This window comes from Nannobrachium achirus (genome assembly GCF_963921795.1).
Source record: "Nannobrachium achirus genome assembly, chromosome: 21".
Classification (NCBI taxonomy): domain Eukaryota; kingdom Metazoa; phylum Chordata; class Actinopteri; order Myctophiformes; family Myctophidae; genus Nannobrachium; species Nannobrachium achirus.
Genome location: NC_137828.1, coordinates 13,969,674 through 13,992,918, shown reverse-complemented (window position 1 = coordinate 13,992,918; position 23,245 = coordinate 13,969,674). Strand labels below are relative to the sequence as shown.

At 42.3% G+C, this 23,245-nt stretch overlaps 1 protein-coding gene across 1 annotated transcript in view; it reads left to right on the top strand.

The window, feature by feature from the left end:
- LOC308306457 (sodium channel protein type 3 subunit alpha-like) overlaps positions 1 to 3,869 on the top strand; it is a 272,091-nt gene extending 268,222 nt beyond the window's left edge. The window contains exons 34-35 of the mRNA XM_080751465.1: positions 1,770 to 2,110; positions 2,622 to 3,869. Of these exons, the coding sequence (XP_080607591.1) occupies positions 1,770 to 2,110; positions 2,622 to 3,078 (798 nt within the window). The 3' untranslated portion in view covers positions 3,079 to 3,869. The remainder of the gene's footprint in view (positions 1 to 1,769; positions 2,111 to 2,621) is intronic.
- Positions 3,870 to 23,245: the final 19,376 nt, after the last annotated feature.

Below are 23,245 nucleotides of genomic sequence, written 5' to 3'. Positions count from 1 at the left end.
GCTTAGTCTTGACCGAGTGCTTGGACTTTAATGTAACAGTTAAGCTTTTAGCCCTGCACGCAAATAGAGCACTAGGTGCAATTATAGCCAAATGTAAAGTGCTGGGTGGGTTCCCTTATAAATGCTTTACTAAACTTTTTGAATCCATGGTTATGCCCATCCTGATGTATGCAGCTGCAGTATGGGGTTATAAGAGCTACTCATGTATCAATGCTGTCTTTAATAGGGCATGTCGTTTCTATCTAGGTGTGGGTAAATATACTCCTAACGCCGCTATACAGGGCGACATGGGGTGGAAAACCCCTTGGCAAAATCAGTGGTCTTGTATTTTTAAAAACTGGCAGAGAATGGGTAGTATGCCGGACACCAGATTATGTAAACGTGTTTTTGTGTGGGTGGACCTGAGCAGAAGTGTTAAGAACTATGCTCATACTGTTAGAACGTTCATTGGCTCGCTGCACTTACCTCATCTTGCCAACACAGACACTGTACTCACAAGAAGTGACATAAGGTGCCTTGATCAGGCTGTTGCAGTGGCAGATGAGGAGAAGTGGCTTCAGCTAATTAACAAGCCAGAAGGAAATAAACTGCGTACCTACTGTCTCTTTAAGAACAGGTTTGAAACTGAATCGTATGTACAAAGTATTATGTCCAGGCAGCACAGGAGCGCGTTTGCAAAGTTCAGGTGTGGAGTGGCTCCTTTAGCTCTAGAAACAGGTAGATACACAAATACCCCAGCAGATAGTCGCTTCTGTACACTATGTAACACCGGTTCTGTTGAATCTGAGGCCCATATCCTATTACACTGTGATCTATACAAGGATATCCGGTCAGAACTATTCCTTTCACTATCTCAACAGGTAGAACTTTTTAATGGTCTTGATGATTATAATAAATTGAATGTAATTTTAGCTGGTAAATACTGCACAAATGAATGTGCCAAAGCCTGCCATCTCATTTTAAAAAGAAGATTAGCTTTTCTAAGTATAGGTTCATAAGCTGCCCCAACCATGTATTTTGTTTACTTTATGCATTTGTATTTTTCTATTTTATTTTTGTTTTGTACTGCCTGATTCGCTTTATTTAAATGTGTAACTCTTTATATGTATGTACTTTAATGTACGTTTTAATTTTTGTCTATTTTATGGTGTCTCACAACTCCAAGTGAGTGGTCCTCAAACTATGAAATGAAATGTTGTCTGTTTTTAAAAATGTACAGTCTGAGGAGTGACACCTAAATAAAGTTTTCTATCTATCTATCTATCTATCTGGTACAAGGTCAACTAAAAGGAGATCCTAGAAAAGCACTTGGCTTATTTCCACAGGAAACGATTGAAGTATCTCATGTAACATTGAATGACAGACGGATAGAACACAGTACTATGCGGTAGATGTAGTCAGAAAAAGAAAAAAAAAACTGCACAAAATATATATAGTAGGCTGCCTAATCATTATGTTTTAGGGTTAGAGTTAGGGGGAAAACTAATCATGGCACCCCATCTTTAAAAACGTAGTATTTTATTGATGATGATGATTTATATGATGATGAATAGCAACTTAAAATATAATTGCAACAAATCAAAATGTACTGATTCTTGAACTTGAGTCTTGTACTGACATATTATCTTGCTTATTATATTGATGTATTACCCGCTTATTGCAAGTCGCTTTGGATTAAAAGCGTCTGCTAAATGCTAAATTGTAAATTGTTGTACTGTACAAGATAAATAAAACGTCTAACGTATAACACTTCGTTCTTGCTTCCGCAGGTGTGGGAGAAGTTCGACCCGGAGGCCACGCAGTTCATCGAGTACGCCGCACTGTCGGACTTCGCCGACACGCTGTCGGAGCCGCTGCGCATCGCCAAGCCCAACAAGATCAAGCTGATCTCCATGGACCTGCCCATGGTCAGCGGCGACAAGATCCACTGCCTGGACATCCTGTTCGCCTTCACCAAGCGCGTGCTGGGAGAGTCCGGCGAGATGGACGCGCTCAAGCAGCAGATGGAGGAGAAGTTCATGATGGCCAACCCCTCCAAGATCTCCTATGAGCCAATCACCACCACCCTGCGCAGGAAGCAGGAGGACGTGTCCGCCACCGTCATCCAGAGGTATGTCAAAACAAGAAAACTAAAATTACACCGTCATCATTTATACCAGCTTGCGGCAAGCTAAACAATAAAAACAGCAGTGTAAACCAGTAAGACGCCCTAAAGGGAGAGGTTGGCGCTGAAACAACAGAGACTGCCACAATATGTCCATATATGGGCATTCCGAGATATGGGCTTTATATTGATGAAATCAGGGATCTCCATATATGGGCATGCAAGGGACAAGGCCGGATTTCATTTCATCAAGTGTTGACGGGTATCAATGTTCTTTTTTAAGTATAAAATTGTCAAATATGTCAGTAATTTCTTTGTATATTTAAGTTATGTGTCATGATTGCCATGTGCAACTTCAAAGCCTATAAAGGCCAAACAGAAATGTAATTGTCAACGACAAATACACAATTAAATCGTTAATCGCAAATTATTTGAGTGACAATGAATTGTCATGTAAAATGTCATAATCGTGACAGCCCTAATTGCAGTATTGATTCTTTAACTTTTCCTTTCACAGGTGCTTCAGGCGGCACCTGGTGCGGCAGCAGCTGAAGGCCGCCTCGTTCCTGTACCGGCAGATCACCACCCCACCACCCCTGCCGGGAGGGGAGGAGCCAGCCAGCAGCCGGGCCGAGGGGAGGGAGGGGGGAGAGGAAGAGGAGGAGGCAATGGCGGGAAGGGCTCCGGAAAAGGAGGGCCTGATCGCCGCCATGATGCGGGAGAACTACGGTTCGGGGTGTTCGGTGGCCCTGGCCATGGAGCGCTCTGACACCATGCTCTCCACGGCCTCCTCCACCTCCTCCCCGCCCTCCTACGACAGCGTAGTCACCAGAGCTGCCAACGCCGCCAACGGCTTCCACCCGACCACGCCGCAGGACCGCCGCAAGGCCGAGACGTCGCCGGAGGAGTCGCCGCCGCGGTCCGGAGTCGGCGGCGAGCCCGAGAGGGGCCGCGAGATGTTGCCCGTCCCGTAGCCGCGCAGTGGTTCTCAAAATTTTAAAACGTCAAGTTCTCCCCTTAACTCTGACAGTGTACAAATGGAACCAAATGGACCCGTTAGGGGCCATTTGGTTCCATTTGTATACTGTCAGAGTTACAGACATGTAAGGGTCTTGTAAGGGTCCATTTTGAACCCCCTAAAGGAACCCAGAATCCACTTTGAGAACCACTACCATAGCGGGTGAAACTCTGGTTGGAAAGAAGCGAACGAACGTTGATTTGTTTACTGAATGTACGCAAGGGAACAAAAGCTGCGCAGCTCGGTCCTCGGAACAAGCGTGGATTATTAAAACGCTATTATTGCTATCATCATTATTGTCCCGCCCTCGCTGAGGAGAGTTCTTGCCCAATAGCGCCGCCGGGAGGAAGACGGCAAAGAAAGCGAGACAGGGAATCAGTGTCGATAAGGGAATACAAATCACGTTATGTCCGACTTAGCGTCGGCTCCGCTTTTTAAGGGAATAAAGGACAGCAGGATGTTGTGAAAAGACTCCCCCCTCCCTAACCTCCATGGTGTATTGACCCCCCAGTTGCACAACTGACCGCTACAGCTAGAGGGGTCAGAGGGCGGTCAGAGCGACTATATCACTGGTGACGAGTCTGGGAGACTCACCGATCATTACGAACGATTCACAGAGGAACATAAACGGTTCACCGATCGCGAATGAGTCACTGATCATAACGAACAATTCATCGATCGACACGAGTGGTTGACTTGATCTGTACGAACGACTCAATGATCAATGCGAACGATTCACTTGATCAACACGAACGAACACTTCGCTGTGATGTTCCTGATGTCTCGGTGTGTGGGGGAGGGTGGGGAGTGGGGGTCGGTCGAAGAGTCAACGACTCACTCCACTGATGGACGGAGAGAATGGGGAAAAAAAGACAACGTGAATCAAAGAGGAAAAACTAAAACAAAGAGGTTTTCGTAGTAAAAAGTATAACTTTGTTGATGTTACCAGTCTTTTAATAGCGGTACAATTATTATACTATTTTTTATATTTTTTAGAGTAAGCTGAAGAACAAATATGTCTTTCTCTTGAACTTGGCGTTGGAACGCGCCCGCACAGCCACTGAAACGGGAACGGAAGAAACACCTTGACTTCATCTGTGTTTTTTGTTGACGATTATTATTATGATTATTATTTTTTTTTTTGCACTTTTGTGTTTACACCTGCTGTCATTTAACGGGTCAGGTTCTTTGTAAAGGGCCTGAGGGGGTTGATTATAATTTCTATTTGTTTTTTTATTATTTGTATTTCTTTCATTTCAAACCTCAGTGTGGTTGGATAGAAACAACAAAACAAACGAGCTGCAACGTTGAACATACACTGTAAAATCCTGAGTGTTCATTTAACTCCATTTGGTTCCATTTGTACACTATGTACGGGATAACATCTCGCCCAGCGGTCATTATGGAGTGATAGGAGCCCGACAGGTTCAACCTGAAGGGCTCCTATCACTCCATAATGACCGCTCAGCGAGATGTTATCCCGCTTATTGCACGGTTACTTACTACATAAATTAATGCATTGACCCAAGTAAAAAAAAAATATATATATATATATTTCCTTGCTTACTCTGGTGAAAGTGTTGCACTGGCCGTCCGCAGAGCGCAACGTCGCCTCGACGCAAACAAGGAAGTGTTGATCCAGTAGAATCCATATTTGGTTACTGCATTGTCTATTTCTCGCTTCAAATGTTTTCAAAAACATTCTTGAGTGCAACGTTTAGTTCTAAATGTCGCTGTGTATTTGTTTACATGGCTGACATGTTGGATACAGCACAAGATTCACGCAGTGCGGCCTGAGTGCAGCAGGTGTTCTGAGCCTTTGAGTAGGCAGCGGTCTGTTATAGAGCGGAGCGGTCTGTTATCCAGAAATATCAGACCGCTGATTTCAGCGATTGACCACTCAGAATCAAGCATTCAAACAAGCCGTGCAATAATGAGTACTAACGGATACATTAACACTGGGGACTTTACGGTGTGCTGTAGTGCCACCTCCTGCAGGTGTGTGGTGGTGAAGGTCAGCATCAGGTCGCTGGAATATTGGGGGGGATTCATCTGAAGCTAGCCCTTAAATTGTAACTAGAACTAACGAACATACAAGCAAATGTAGCCGATCTACAAGCTCACAGCTCTTGTAGAGCTTAGGTTTTTCCAGGTTTTCAGCAACGATGTTTAGTGTGGAGGGAAAACCAGAGGGGGCCTAGTATACAGCCTTGTGGGACTCCAGTCGAGTAAGTATACAGTATAGGGTATAGCAGTGGCCACCATTTTGTGGTTCCACAAATCGAAAGCCCATATATATAATATATAGTTAGTATATATATATATATATATATATATATATATATATATATATATATATATATATATATATATATACATACATATATATATATTTTTTTTACATTGTTAAACTGTTTTATGGTCATGAATCCCCAGGAGTCTGGATGGCTTGGTTCGAGGCTTAAAATAATTAATAAATATAAATAAATAGTTTCTGAATTCTCTACTGGAACAATGGCTTTGGATTTGTGGAACCACTGCTATGCGGATTTAAGTGGTTAAGGGCAGCGCACTGATCCCCCACCTGTGGGCACGAGGGTATTTCAAGTGGGCCCGAAAAACAAATGGGCAAAACACTACGATTATGATAATATAACATTGATATTTTAAAAGAAACTATGTAAAACAAAATGCATACCTCATTAGTTCCTTTGATTCAAGTTGGAACACAACTGACCGATCCATCCAAAAATAAATATTCCCTTGAAAATACACAGTGGTCAGATGGGTGGTCCGTTTATTTAAATTTTTTCGGGCCCGATTCAGAAACGGTTGGGGGAACTCTGCAGTTTAGTGCCCCGACAAACCAACGGCCGATGCTTGACCAATCAAAAACCACCATGTCCCGGAGTGGGATTTGAACCTGCGTTGCTTTTTCTCAGTACCTTCCCACAGCCTCTCTGATTGAGCTGCGTTCAACATCCTGGAAAAAAAAAATATATATAGAAGGAAAAACAAACCCAAAACCCTGAGGCACTCTGCACACCACCATGTTTAAATGTATTGTTGTTCTTGATTGTTCACATACTGTGTATCGTCATTGTCAAAAAAAATTTTTAATGGATATTTAGTCGCAAGCTCTTGTTAGTACATTGGTTCAACAGTGTAGCAAACCCAGCTGCCGAGCTAGCTCTCTTAGCGTTGCCTATTGCGTACCGGACTGAGGTGTTTCGTCAATCTGGGTTTGTTCCCAGCTCAGGGTGTTGCACTATTCACTACAATATTTATAAAACCCAGACACAATCTTAACCACTTTCACTTTCAATATTTTTCATGAATAGCAAAAGGAAAAGCAGATATACGAGATACTTTTGCGCGACACTTTTGTATGACAGAGTAGGGCATTCATTGAAAAAGAAAAACAGTTTGAGTATGGGGAATGGTTTTTGCCTGACAAGAATGGAGTGAACATGAAAACCATTCACTGTCAGGGCCAGAGATATCACCCTGAGCGGGATAACTATTAACGATACAACCATACATATGTCATTTTTTAAATGTTTCTAAATCAAACGGATGTCCACACCGCAACTATACCGATAATCATGGTCGTGGACGATATCGTTTGGATCACGTTCAGCGCAAACTTTTATGAACGACAGAAACATGAACAATCATTCAAAGTCCATCAGAGGAACACCTCAACCTTGGGAAGTTGTGTTATGGACGTGGGATGAGAACGCAAAATTATGAATAGCTAATGCTAGCTTGTAGGCTATAGCTGGCTTTTCCTCAGGTAGGCGCACCTCCTTATAATGAATCAGTCAGATCCATAGTTCTATCCCGTTTTTCAGCAAGATAGAGAGGTTCTCTCTCTCCTTGTCTCTTCCTCTGTGTACGTTCTGACACGACTGGACTGGGCGTGTTTGTGTTTGATGGAACTGTTAAGAGAACTTTATGGTTCTTCTGGGCATGTCATAATAACATTTAATACTAAATAAATACATACAATTTTTGCCTGTAAAACTTTGCAGACTTGGATGTAGACCCATCAAAAATAGGTGGACATTCGGCAAAAGTAGGCATAGTAGACTAGGCCACGTTTTGACAGTTTATTGATCTCTCAGCCTGTCTTCAACACCAGTCAGCTATCTGTGTCTCCTTGCTACAATCACTGTCTTCTACAATTACAGAAATGACAATTTAGGCATTTAGCAGATACTTGTATCAAGAGATAATTCATAACTTCAAGATCTGAGTAAACAACAGGGTAAATGGTCACCTAAGTAGAAGTGGTCATGGGCTGACGTCTTACGGACAGGCGTCATGGTTCATTGGAGATTGGACTGAGACAAATTGCTTGTCATATACACCATGTTTAGGTGTAGGTGCTGTGGATCTACACCTAAGGATATGGTTGATAAACCTTGGCTTCATGAGGATGACCCGAGTGGACATAATATGGCTAAATGCCGATAAGAGGACAGTGTCTGATAATCTTCGATCCCTTGACTTTCGTGTTTCATTAATGAAAACATTCTTGGTAAATGCTTTCACTTTTTGTCCATCTTGCACCGGTCTGATAATTTCACCTCTAAGTGCAATACAAATGCCCCACGGCCCACGAATGCCCCTGGCATGTGAATGCCTCCGGCCCGTAAATGTTCCCGTAGCGTGTTTGCAGATTCAGCAGCAGTTAAAGAGCATGGGGCCACTTAGGGAGACATCTGCCCCAGATTCTAGCACACAGGTTGTAGGACCACTGCAGTGGTCCTTTCATAGAGCAGAGAACCAGGAGCATCGAGCTTGACACCTCAAGGCTATTTTTCAGTGACGGCGAAGGTCAGCGGTCAAATCCAACAAGGCGACAGACAATTTAATTCTAGGCTTCAAAACAGGACTCCACAAACCAACGGTTGATGCAATGGTCACTACGTCCATTACTTATTTATTAACAGTCATGTGTTTCCTCTGGTCCTAAAGCCAACTGTTATTTAAGCACAATATCTGTCTCACTCAGGACATTCAGCTCCTTTTGGAGAAACACAGTCCATCAAATAGGAGCACACAGCTGCCAGCCTCATCATTGGAAGTCATCTCTTTAGTCATCAGAAACAAAATGACTCGAGTCACTGAAACAAACGATTATTCCTACCATTAGTGTCTGTGCTGTCCGGAGAAGTGTGAAGCGCTGAACTGATTTTATTCAACAGTTTTTCTTGGTGTCTGTGGTGTCTAGAGAAGTATGACGGGTTGAAGGGTTGAGTTTTTTTTTTTTTTTTTCAGGATGTTGGTGCTTAATTCTTTCCTTCCTGTTCTTTTTTTGGGAGGAGTTTCATGTAATTCATATCTTTCTTGGGAAACAAATGGATGGTAACCGCTCTTTTGTTTATATAAAATAACAGTTTTGTCAAAGAAACTAAATTAAGCTTTAAAAAACTCAACCAGGTTGTAGACTTGAATCCATAAATCCTTCAAAAGGTTCCTCATGATGTCACGTCCTGTTTCCCAGAGCGAGGATATTTCCAGTTGAAGTGAAACTCCTCCCACCACCTGTCCAAACGTTTTATTTATTCGCAAACCCCGACACAATTTTCTTTCTTTATTTATCAACCAAATAATATTTGTATTTATTTATTGATTTATTTATTTTGTGTTTTTGCATGCTTTAAACAACAAAATCCTCAGTGTTAACTTAATCCATAAATTAACACTGCAGCTTTTTACAGTGTACCATCGTCACACAGGAAGCCAAGGGAAGCTAGATGATTAATCTATTTTGCACAGAGAAAAAAAAAGAAAGAAAAGGCAAACAACAACAAACCGGGTTTTAGCAATAACGGTTTGATACCTGGGAAGAAGTGAATTGTGGGAAATGAAATCTTTCTATTAAAGTGACGTGTCAAAGAGTGTAAACAAAGGTTCCTACCGTCTTGCATCTGAAGGGGCTACATGCTTCGATCCGACATCAGAGCTTTGTTCGTTCAGGGTGGGTCATGGGTCCGAATATTTAGCGGATGCTCCTGCACGTACACGTACATGTAGGATTGGTTGAATCGTTGAATGTTTGCACATTCAGTCCAAGGCGTCATTCTACCGGCAATGAAAGTAACATAAAAGTATGTCGTTTTTAATTCGTTTTTAAATCAGTGATAGTTTGGTGTTAATTTTGTCAACTAAAGCGGCGGTCAGTCCGACGTCTTATTACTCCAACTACCGATGTCGAGATTGGCACATTTCACCCAGGTTTTTCATCTCACTTTGTCTGCTGACCTCACTCAGCAACGAAATAAACAGAAAATAAACACAAATAAAAATAAAACAATTCACAGGAGGCAAGCAGTGATCACCCCATGATGTGCACTGCAATGTGGTTTCAAATGCACTACATTGCAGGCGCTTTTTAAGAGTGAAAAAATAAGAAGACACGTGTGACATGTGTGATCTGGGCAGCTTGCCCCAGGAAATGTGCCAAGCTCAATAGGGAACAACGGTACATGGCTACACGTGCGGTTAGGGTTAGAGATAGGGTTAGTAATTGGGAGAGTCGGACGAACGCAACGTCGGAGTAATGCACGTCGGAATAATAACACGCCTGATCTGTGAGCTATTTTTGGTAGCATAACATAACTTACTAAATCAACTAAATCAAATGTGCATTTAGTTAGTTGCCTAAAATTGTATGATATTTAGTCAACCATCACTAGAATGAAAACATGTCAGATGACTAATGTAACTAAATGGAATTTTATATTTAAAAAATAAAATAATAAAACTGACCTGAAAAGTGACCATGTGCATAAACACAAACTGTCACAATAAATAGCAAAACATTCATATCTCCTTGACAAAATGTCCCACGGGCAACAAAACCGATATCCAGCTATTAAAATCCCCTCAATCCCTGATTTTAGACAAACGCTTCGGTCGCTTGAGGCTGCCACAGTCAGATTAGTGAGTGGGCGGGATCTGCTGTTCAGAACAGTTGGTAGGCAGTTTGATCGGACACTTGTCTGTCAGTTTTTTGCTGAAAAAAAAGTTTGGTCGTCGGATGGATTTTTTGGAAGCATGTAGCTCCCTTAAAGGTGCATTCACGTGCGATGCCATGCCAAATTTACTGAATGATACGATAAAATGTAAACGGAAAGATGTAGATCACTTTTTTGGCAGACTGTGTGAACCGCGCAATTCAGTGCAGTTGAAAATGACTGACACAATTCAAACGACGCAATTATTTGTATTGTGTTGCGTGTGAATGCACCTTTGCAACCTCTCTCTCTCTCTCACTTTCACGGTGGTCTGAGGGAACTTAATTGACACTCGAGTAGGTTCCAAAAAAAAAACAAGAAAATAAGAGGAAAGAAAAATGGATGTGTCTGGATTCTATTTCTACTAGATTCTATTATGAATAGATAACCATATACTATATATATATATACATACATATATATGTATATATAGATTCACTTCTATACGTCGAAGGGCTCTCTTTCATTAGCAATAGACCCAGAGTGTGCCTGCTATATATACCGTATACCCACCACAAGCCTCGCCCACTCCTTTGCACCACACTTTTTTTATTAGTTGATTGACTGGTTGGTTATCCACTGTAACGCTGGCGGCCCAATTTCTTTTTTAAAGGAAACATCGAAAGATTCACATTTTGTGAAGAAAAAAAAGAAAAGAAAAAAGAATTGCGAATGTGCAAGCTCACGACGTGTCGCGGAGCAACGCGCTGTGAGCTTATACATTTGGTATATTCACAATGTGTTGTTTTTTTTGTAGCGGGTAAGTGGTTAACAGGGGGTTTGACTGGTTAATTAACAATGCCTTTGATTTGTTTGGGTGGCTGACTCCCTTTGCTGACTTTTCTTTTGATTGGTTGAATGTGGTTTGGTTCCATTTGATTGATGTCACTGATGCCCCCCCCCCCCCCCCCCCCCCAAACCTCAGGTTGTGGGTTCGGAAACCAGCAACCATCCTGATATACGAAGCTTTATGAAGACGTGGAGAAGTGTTTATTTTAATTTTCATTTTTTTCATTTCTATTTTGTAAAACTTCTTGTTGGACAAAGATGTCAAAGTTGTCGTTGGGTTCGATATTCTGATTCAGGTTCAACTGCTCAAATCGTTCTGATTGGCTGGAAACGAACACCAGTAAAATACCCAGCGATGGAGTAGGTATACAATCGTAACCCGCTTGGTTACATTTGTGGTTTGTACGCTAAAGGATTTTACAGTGTCGTATAAGGTCCTTACACACTTGGGGGCGCCAGGGAGTCGTTTGCGCCAAAGCTATTCATTCACACTAGTTGCTGTCTCTATTCGCAGTGGAACAATTCTGATCTCTTTCTGAATAAAGTTTGTGTCTCTTTATCGCTGATCAGTTTTTGACTAAACCTGTGATACGCCACCTGGTGGGCCGTGCGGATATTGCAAGTGGGCCCTCCCAAATAATAATTAAGACGCTACGATTTTAAAAGGACAACTTCACCCATTTTCAACCTGTCTTTGTGTAATTGGTCCTCACTAATGTTCATGATGAAATGCGATGAAACCGATTCCGGTTTCTTCAATGCTGGATCCCAACCGGTTCCGAACCCCCCCCCCCCCCCCCCCCCCCCCAATAATAGGACAATAATATTACCAGAAACACATAAAGAGATGGCCCAGAATGACCATGACAGGTCTATAACTCGAGTGTACGAATAGAAACCCTAGGCAGGGGTCCGGGACCCCTGCCTAGGGGGTCCTCAGAGTGACTAGGGGGTCCTCCACATCTTTGAGTGATAGAAAAGTTTTTCTCCTCTTGTATATTAACCACTTGAACCCATGATCTGAGAACTTTGGGGGGGGGGAGCAGACCAAGCAGAGTGAAAGTTTGTCAAGTATTGACGGTTCACATGGTTAAATATCTGAAAACACAAATTGACATGAATCCAAAATACGCTGACGATTGTGCTGTCAAACAAAACAATCTGTTGTGGGGGTCCCTGCTTCATCTCTCTCTCTCTCTCTCTCTCTCTTGACTAAGGGGTCCTTGGGCTGAACATTGAAGACCTCTGGTGTACAAACATGTTGGTGACCCCCCCCCCCCCCCCCCCCCCCCCCCCATGGGTGTAAGGACCTTAAATGTTTTGTTGGAGGAACAGATGTGGGGAACACGTCCTGCGTGGTGTGAGCTGGGGGAAGGTTTTTGGGGAACAGGGGGGGACGGGGGGGACGGTTGATGGTTCAAATCCTCCCTCCAGCCTCCTCTTGTCCTGCTGTCTCTGTGTCTGATCCACAAGCTGCTTCATCATCTAAAACAATAATAAAATAATAATAAAAAAATAAAAAAAACATAATATGTAACAACATGAAGGAAATGCACAGAAAATAAACATTTCATTGTCCGTTGTTATTATTACTACTATTATTATTATCAGGGACGTGCAGAGAATGTTAGAGAGGCAGGGGCTGCAAAACTTCGAAAAGGGCCTTTTTGGTGAAAATGTCGAAAATAGCAGACCGGCTATTTTCGGTACTTGGTGATACAGACACTGACTGAACTAGCTTTTGAATTCTCATGGACGCTGCCTTCAGTTATGGCATGGAAAGAGGGCATTTGCATTTCTTTCACCATAGTAAAAACTGCATTCATGGTCTACTCTAGACTCTAGAGAGGGCACTACAGTATATGTGTGCAGTGCACATGCCTGATTATTATTATTATTAGCTGTGTGATGAATGCAATACAAACAGTTATCTAAGGAGGCAAGGACACATAAAAAAACGACCACCCATGATCAACAAAAGCTGGTGAGTGACGACTAGCTTGTTTCTTTTTTAATGACATTGCGTTACACATTTTCTTCCCAATTTAGTCGCCATGCCAATTAAATCCTCCCCACACACCTTTCTGTGTTGTCACGGGAGAGTGTTTTCGGCAGGTCTTTCAGTCCGAGTGTATCAGAAACTTGTGATTGGCTGCGCGGAGGTGCTGAAAGTCGGGGGGATGGAGACACACCTAAACCTAACCTAACCTCAGTAAAACGAACCAACTAAAACTAAGTAACTAATGCTGGTGAATGCTAACCTGGTGAAATGCTAACCTGCCGACGCTGGTGAATGCTAACCTGGTGAAATGCTAACCTGCAGACGCTGGTGAATACTAACCTGGTGAATGTTAAACTGGTTGGACCAACGGTGCTTAACCAGTTGTTGATGCACTCGGACTGAAAGACCTGCAAAAAAATACTCTCCCGTGTTGTCACTGCTGTTGTGTCCTACTGACTCACCTGCCAGTGAGGACCCCCCACCGGGACGACCTGACCGACACAGATTGCTTCAATTCCATCTCAGTTAAGTTATTTAGCGCGTACGTGATAGCAAGAAGAGAAGCGATTTCACCCAGTGAAATAGTTGTAGTTGTCGAATCATGGATCTGGGCCACCGGATGGGTGGAGTTAATAAGCAGCAAAACAAACTTGGCCATACTAAAATAACATATAGGCTTTTTTTCCTACTTAAATTGATCCCAAATGACTGAGCATTACATACTGTACGCATCCACGCCTTGGCTGTCCCACACAATCATGTTTGGGGTGAGTGTTTGGCACAACAGCTGTACATACACCGTTGGACTGTTTAACACTTTGCAAGCCACGGGGAGCCATTTAATAGTAAAACCGGAATATACCGTACATCATCTGTGCTAAAATTAGCCGAAAAAAGAAAAAAAAGTCTTTTTCCGTACTAAGTCATTAAAAATGAAATAAGTGATAATGATCGGAAGAAAAAAAAAAACGATCGCTAGCCTTTCTCTGTCTCACCACCGGTCTAACCAATAGCATGATTCTTCTCTGTGCATGCACCAGAAGTGCTTTTGATCGCTTCGGGGGCAGATTAGCCTTCTAGCCATTGACTTGACAGTGTGGAGTGTGGACGTTAGCGCTAGCATAGCCGTTGTCCTAGCGGCTAGGCTAATGAAAATTCTTCCGTGGATTCTTATTATGGAGATGATCACATGCGCCCACATTGATGCACACGGATCGCGCACGCGAAACGCACGGGGAGAAGACGACTCGGCCAATATCCCCACTATATGCCAATGCAGAACGAGCTACTTCTGGTGAGTTTTAACCGGGAGGATTGACAGAGGAGAAAAAAAAGAATGCAGCCATCCTAGAAGGCACGCGTTGTTGTTGATGTTTGTAATCATAATATTATGTCTCAGATCATAATACAATGATAGAAATTTCCGGCTAGTCAAGCCATTCTGGGCCGGCTGGGGAAGTGTTAACAGACTATGGCTGCTTGTGTGGGCGTGGATGCATGTGTAATAACGGATTTGTGAAAGGAGGAAAAAAAAGACAACAAATAGCATACTGTAAGCAGCGATAGGCCTATGCAATATGGGCTCTGCTCTATGCTATGGGGGCTGCTGGGGAAACTGCATTACAGGGGCCAATCCAGTTTCAAACTGGCCAAATGACTGGCCAGAGTCATTTTGGGATCAATATAAGTAGGAAAAAAGGCTATAATGTTATTTTAGTCTGGACATGTCCTTTAAAGGGATATTTTCACTTTTGGTCATTTTATTGTCTAATCAAGCTTTTATGAACACCCTTTGTTTTTTTTTTTCGACTTTTTTCATTTATTTTTAATAATTTCTTATTGTATTGTTTTTTTTCTTCATTTTCACAAATAATTATTAAAAAATAAATGAAAAAGGATCTAAAAAAAGAACAACCTGCTCACGTATTAGGAGGTTAGTATGAGTCACCATAAAAAAGATAATGGGTGTTATTGTTGAATATCTATAATGGTTAAAATGGAGTTTGAAGTTACAATGGGTGTGTATGGGGAGGCGTCCTGCTGGAGGAAGGCCTGATAACATTTACATCAAATATCTAGTCTAAATAATTAATCAATCAAATTAAAATCTGTTCAGGCAGGGTGTCCATAAAAGCCTGACTAGACGATAAAATGACGTTTTTTTTAAATTAAGTGAAATATCCCTTTAAGGACCCTGTTTGTTCCTTCGAGGTGTTTAGCAACTTTAATCCTATACTTTTACTATTTACTTTTACTTTTCTTTTCAGATAAACACTTAGGGATCCTTGACTCGAAAGACACGTTTTAGAATCACTGCTTTAGAGCAGGGGTCTTCAACAGGGGGTCTGGGACCCCTAGGGGGTCCCCAGAGTTACTACAGGGGGTCCTCCATATCTTTGAGTGATAGAAACTTTTTTTCTCCTTTTTTACTTGAACCCTAGCGTCCATATTCTGAGAACTTAGGCCAAAAATAGCAGATCTACAAGCTCACAACGCCTCGTGCTGCGAGGCGTTGTGAGCTTGTAGATCGGCTATTTTCGGCAAAGAGCTTTGGTGTAGAGGGGAAAAAGAGCAGACTATGTACAGAGTGAAAGGTCAAGTTTATTAAGTATTGACGGTACAAGTGGTTAAATATCTGAAAACTCAAATTGACATGAATCCAAAAAAAACACTGATGATTGTGCTGTTAAACAATGAAACTATATGGAATCTATGAAAAGGTTGTGGGGGTCCCTGCTTCATCTCTCTCTCAACTAAGGGGGCCTTGACCTGAAAACGTTGAAGACCCCTGGTTTAGAGAGTTGGGCGTTTGAATGTTCAGGCTTTTTGGGATCGTGTCATCCAGGGTTCGAGTTATGCGGGGGCCAGTGGGAGCTTAGCTCCCATAGTTAAAGTCTGGGACCCCATAGTCAACAACCCCCTTTGGGGTCTCTTTTTTTCTAAGTGTGTTTTTTTTTTTTTTTCTCGTTTTTTTTTTTTTTTTAATGTTCCATTGGAAGAATTTATATTATTTATGTTAACTAGATATACTAAATAAACATGTTAGACAGTAAGACTGAACAATGACATCACACCGTTTAATCCTACTATTAATTTTATTATTATAAATCAGGCGCATTTAATGTGGGGTGTGAGTCTTCCTTTACCGTCCGGGTTATAACACACTCGCTGCAATGGTTCCTACCTTTCCCCCAGCTGGATGCAGACCTACCCAGCTGCGTGGTCTCGCCATGGCCTGGGCATAGGCTAAGCTAGGAACCACTGCATCGAGTCTTTGCACTTCTAGCCACGGCCCGGACGGCAAAGGAAGGCGGACACGCCGGAGAGCAACAAAACAACCAAACAAAACAACGCTGTCTTAGCAAGACCATACCCGAGGGAAGTAGGGGTGCTGGGGGTGCGGCCGCACCCCCTCCCCCACGTCCCACCGCACCCCCTAAAGGGGGGTTGGGGGGAAAATATTGCCGATCGGCAAGTAGAGGCTCTGACATCAGTGGCGTGAAGTAGGAGCTATTGGCTACTTCTATTTCCAGTACAATTTCAAAATAAACATGTGTTGAATGATCGATTGTATAGACAAAAAAAAAAAAGAAAGGCTCTTGTTTTGAAATGTGCTTCTGGGCACTGTTCAGAGAGGAAATGGCTTTCAAAGGACTTCCCTTTTAACTTGTCTGAACGTCTGTCTCTCCGTGCGTAACTGATGCGTCATGGACTCGGTGGATTATAACAATACGGCCATAAAGGAATATACAGAACACCAAGACAACACAACCTAGGCTATGAAGACATTAAACATCGCCCTCTGCTAGCCCTGGCGTCCTCACTGGTGAGTCGTGGGCTCGTGGCTATAGACTTGTAATGATGAATGAATGCTATGTTATGCTGCTGTGCTGCCTGGCTAGGCTAACGTTTGGGCTAGCTAGTGGCTAATGGCTATGGTGTACCAGAACCATCGCCAATGAAGCCTGGGTTTCCGAGGCTAGCTGTTTCCTAACACTGGGGTCTGGACCGATGTGGCAGACACGTTGTATGGGTCACAACGCACTGAACACAGTGCGAAGCAACTCGTTGTGAGCTTGTACATCTGCTATTTTCACTACTTGTTTGGTACAAGGTAGTAATGTCTCTTGGTTCACGGGCTAAAAAGTTTGGGAACCATCATACTTGCTGTTGTAGACAGGTTCACGGGCTAAAATGTTTGCTTGCTGTTGTAGACAGTGGTGTAAAGTAACTAAGTAGATTAACTGAAAAGCTCTGGGAACTGAATGATTTTATGAAACTGGCACTTGTTGTCTGACTGTTGGTACCAAGAAATCCAGACTATATACCGAAAAGTACCTGATTTAATATGATTTAATATAGGAAAATACTCGTTTTAGCCGACTTTATACCCGAAAAATAGGGCCCCCATAACTATGGGGGCCACCCCCATAACTATGGGGGCCCTATTCTTCGGCGGCGCCTTCGGCGCCGCTAGAGGGACCCCATAGCTCTCGGAGTATAACTCGAACTCTGGTGTCATCACATAACAGAGCTAATGGGATGACTTTGATTGATTGAAGAGTGAAGACTTTATTAGAAGTTTGCATAGAAAAAGGTACAGTTTCATGATGGTACAGTTCACTGGTACAAGGTCAACTAAAAGGAGATCCTAGGAAAGCACTTGGCTTATTTACACAGGAAACCAAGTATCTCATATAGAAACGAGTGTTGTGCCTCGGCGAGCTAGCTTTAGTACTTTGGGTTGAAATACTTTTTAGTATTTTGCAAATACTTATAAGACTCTAGTCTAATAAATGTAACAAATATATAGAATTACTGTATGTTGTTAAGTCGGTTCATGATTCCTCTCCTCTCCTCTCCTCTCCTCTCCTCTCCTCTCCTCTCCTCTCCATCACAAGTGTTTGAAGATCCCAAGGGAGCATTTTATACTGTGTGTGTGTGTGTGTGTGTGTGTGTGTGTGTGTGTGTGTGTGTGTGTGTGTGTGTGTGTGTGTGTGTGTGTGTGTGTGTGTGTGCGTGTGCACGAGTGCTCTGTTGCCATGGCAGCATGGCGGTACTGAGGTCCCGCGACAACACAGAGGAAAGATGAGTGTTCACTGACCTCTGACCTCGCTAACTGGAGGGTACACACACACACACACACACACACACACACACACACACACACACACTAGATCAGTGGTTCTCAACCTGTGGGTCGGTCCCCAGATTATTATTTTTTTTTTGGGGGGGGGGGGGGTCAATACTGGGTCAAAAGATTTATCAAAATACAAAATATAAATACAGGCCAGAGAAATGTATTTGAGATTCAAATACGTATGTTCTATTTTGAAAATACATGAAAATACATTTTATAAAAATGTATGCAATGATTAGTAATGTCATAGATTGATTGCCAAGTATTAATTTAATTGCCTGTCAGAATTTCTCAGAATAAATTGACCATACAGTGTTTATCTTTAGAGCAGGCAGCCTAAATGTTTTTCATAGAGCAGTGAAGTTGTTTGACGTCATTTACCCATCCTACCTGGTTCACATCCCCCCCCCCCCCCCCCCCCATTCTGAATTCCCATAGACTTTCTTCATATCGCGTCATATAAAAACTGTGTTCCAAACATAAACAAATGATCTCTGCTCAACTGATGGTGAGAAAATGCTAATGTTACATTTTCGCTAGAAACAGGCTTTATCAAATATGAGTGAATGATTATCATAAACCATACAGAGCCACCTCCCCGACAATATCGCGCAGACCGTTTGTTTATTTTTGGACCACAACAATGCAAGATTTTAAGATGACCCAATGTTATTCTCCATAGAGAAATGACTTCCGTGAACCGGGGGATGAGCGAGTCACGTCATGACTTCACTGCTCTATTGTGTGTCAATGTGTAAGAGCACAGACCAGAGTTACCATTATCTTCGAAAGCTTGGCAGGAACTATGGCACGCTCTGCCAGCCTTATAATAAAAACTAAAACTGCACTCTGTCGAGGTACCAACGTGCGCACAAGTAGACCATGTATGGCCTTCTTGTGCGCCAGCAGAGCCCTACTTGTGCGCCAGCAGAGCGTGCCATGAGGTGCACTCACCACTGGCAGCACCACTGGCGATAACAGTGACATCACCACTCTCCTCATCAGGAATGCTGGTCCCTCATTGGCTGTTAATGATGATGTTGCCAGAAATGGCCCTGATTGGGCTACGGCAGTGATATTCAACTGGCGGCCCGTGGGCCAAATCTGGCCCCAGCGGTACGTACAAGTATCAAAAGGTATTAAAGATATTTGAATGGGGCGCCCGCTGGCCTACTGGTCCAGGCGCATACCACTTAGGCATTGCCACATGGATGCATGGCGGCGGCGTCGGTTTGATTCCCGATCCGGACGACCTTCGCTGCGTGTCGTTCCCCATCTCTCCCCCCCATTTCCTATCGGTCTACTGTGCTATCAATAAAGTCATAAAAGCCCAAAAACAAATCTTAAAAAAAAAAAAAAAAGATATTTGCAGGGTACAAAGGAACAGAACAGGAAGTAATTCAGCTGTTTTTCATAACTATTTCTGAATTTGAGTGGCTGTTGTGTCCTTCTCCATCCATTTGTTTTGAGTGGATTTTGCCCATTTTCCATCTTCTCCAGCCACTTGTAGGTTTTACACCGTATGACTAACTCGTCCTCAATAGTGTCCTGGACTGAATGAAAGTCTATCTAGAATATTGCTCTTATGAGCCAGATGCTCAAAAAGTAATAAAAAAATAATAATAACAAACACTTCACCTTGCCAGCCTGCCTCATATTCTTCTTCTCACAAAGATACTTCCATGCCAGGGAGGTCTGGGTATATTAGTATAATCAGATTCTGAAATATAATTCCAAATCAATTAATGATATCCATCCATCCATCCATTATAAAGGACTGGCAGAGAAATCATCATATCAAACATTAAAAGGCATGAATGCATGTATGAAGCAGGTCATAATAATTGACCATAATGGACATAATATGTCCATTGTTGTCAGTGGTGTGTTCTAGATTTTTTTGGAGGTTATACGATAATGCTGACATGCGTGTGGTCGTGGTTATGCTTGCTTTTTTTCAATGGATGAAATGGAGAGAGCCAAGCTTTTTGTTTTTATTCTGCATGTCGTATAGGCTAAAGCGTAACACGGTAGAACACACCAATGATTGTTGTGTCCTATATAGGCCAATAGCACCTAAAACAAACGGTTAACCACAAACACGCTGTCGCCCCCGACTTCAAGTCATTTTACAACTGTGGCCACCTGCCTTATTTAGTTGAATACCCCTGGGCTACAGGCTTAAACACACACAGCTACCATACATACATACATACATACATACATACATACATACATACATACATACATACATATGCAACCGAACGCAGTACTTGCACGCTCTGCTGGTGCAAGTAATTCGAAATTGTAAATTGTAATCATAAAGCACGTAACATTTGAAGCAAATCAGTGCTATGGCTGTATCACACAAACACATGAACCACCAGCAAATTAGATTGAAATACAAAAGTGTATTTCCCCCTACAGTCTAAACCCTTGTGAATGTTTAAAATGTGTGCATTTGAGAATTAAATTAAATTAAAAATGTATTTTGTATTTCAAATACAGAAAATACTAGACCTGCAAGCATTTTGATACAAATTACATCCAATTTTTCCATCCCAGCCAAATACAAATTACAAAATATAAAAAAGTATTTCAAATACGTATTTCAAATAGGCCTACATGTATTTCAAATACTGCCCATCTCTGCACACACACACACACACACACACACACACACACACACACACACACACACACACACACACACACACACACACACACACACACACACACACACACACACCTGCTTTTCAATTTACAATTTAGGCATTTAGACGCTCTTAATCCAGAGCGATTTACAATAAGGAAGGTAATACATACAAATATAGCTGCAAGCAGCGATAAAGTGGCCAAGGCATAAAAAGCAGGAAAGCAAAAAGGCATCAAGGGAAAGCAAAGAAGACATCAAAGAAAAACTAGAAGCAGTGTTCTTCCGAACAGGACTCCGGCAGGTCAGGTAGGTTTTTTTTGGCCTAGTGGTGACTCTATAATAGGCCAAAGTGAAAAGGGTGCCACGCGTTCTTGGGCCTTTCACGGCAATCGTACGCTGCATGCGGGATTTGAGGCATTTTGTTCCAAAAATGTGTTTTGCTAAAGTTGACCCGCTGGTGGCGCTATAACAGGCCAATGTGAGAAGGGTGGCATCTGTTCCTTGGCCTAGTGGGAATGTGTGTGCAAAATCTCACACACATAGCAGGCTACGTTCATGATTTGAGACATTTTGTTCAAAAAGGAGCAATCCTGCAAACCTTGGAATTCAATGTTAGCCAATTAGATAGAATATGATATCTGACAAATCTGTCATGATTACATCACTGTAGAAATACTGTGTACTGATTTGTGTGATTTTCGGATGAAATCTGAAGGAGTAATATCGAAGAATGTGTTTTACATACTGTAAGTCGGCCTTCTGGTGGCGCTATAAATGGCAGATGTGAAAAATGCAGGGCACAGGTTTTTCCTTGGCCTCTGGGAAGTGTGCATACAAAGTTTTATACTAATCGGTGGTTATAGGTAAAAGCACAAATTGGCCTCTACACAACATGTATGCAAAAGACTGTAGGCCTATATGCAACAGACATAAAAAAAGAAAACTGTGATACTATGCACCTGGACAGTTTGATGATGTACATAGTAAGCCTTGCTGAGCTATGAAGACCATATGAATTGGCCAGGCTATGAATCTCATAGGGCAGGAGCCTATCTCCTGTTTCTGTAGCGTAAGGCAGCTTGTTGTACAAGTACACCCCCTGGACATGACGCTAGTATGTCGCAGGGAGTTACCCCCAATCAAACCCTTGATGCTGAGTTTCAAGCAGGGAGGCACTGGGTCCCATTTTTTAGAATCTTTGGTATGACGTGACCCGGGTTTGAACCCGGATCTCCTAGTCTCAGGGCAGACACTCAAACCACTAGGGCACTGGAGCTGGTACATGATATCATTGCAATCCTTGAAAATCACAACATAGGTGTAGACATGACAGTTTGTATTATAATGCTTGTATCAGGATTTATGAGGCACTGACCACTACACTACGGCAGCCACACATAATGGACCTGTCATTTAAAAAAAAAAGAAAAGAAAAAAGAAAAAGTTTCATGTAATGTACTTGACGCCTTCTTTCAAAATGATATAGCGCCCCCCTTTGGCCAATTGGGGTAAGATTGGTTTCAGTGATATTTGGACTAACCCTCTACAGTAGTCCATCATGAAAATGTTACTTTGCATGTATGTTTTAGAGGCAGAAGAACAATTTGCATAAAACTTGCAATGTTGATTCAATTATTAAAAAAGCATGTTTCAATGTTTAAAAAATCCGATCTGACAGATCTTTAGATATTGGTCCAAAGTTCATGTAAAAAAAGTTCTGTGCACGTGACGCAAAAAATCTGGAATAAAAGCGGCTTTAAGCATTTTACGAACTGCTCAAAATGGCGGAAAATCTAAGGGCGGAGCTTAGTTAACAAAGACACAGATGTCTTCCGCTTGAGTCAAGGCACGCGTGTAAGCAAGTTGCATGTCTTCAAACGAAACGAGGCATGACTTATGCCCCTTTAAAGTTTGAGTTTTCAAACGCTTCGTATAGCGCCCCCCTTTGGCCAATTGGAGTAAGATTGCTTTCACTGATATTTGGACTAACCCTCTACATATTTGCCAAATGCCATGAACGTGTCACTTTGCATGTATGATTTAGAGGCAGAAGAATAATTTGCATAAAACTGCAACATTGAGTGAATTATTAAAAAATAATGTTTCGCTTTAAAAGAAATCCGCCGAGACAGATCTGACCGTATTGGTCCAAAGTTCATGTAAAAAATGTTTTGTGCACGTTATGCGAAAATCCCAGGAGGAGATAGATTTTGACTGTTTTTCATATAATTCAAAATGGTGGGAGAAGTAAAGGTCAGAGGTCAAAAGTCAGAGCGTAAAAGTTGTTCGGCATGAGGAGACGCATAAGTGTATACAGGTTTCATTGCTGTACCTAAAACAGGGCATGAGCTACACCTGTTCAAAGTTAGCATTTTTTAAAGGCTTCCTACAGCGCCACCCTTTGGCCGATTGTTGCGAGCTTCGCGTTTTAGCCGTTTGGCATAGTCCTCTGCCATACTGCCGAGTTTCGTAAAAAGCGACTGCACGGTCTAGCCGCTAGAGAAAAAG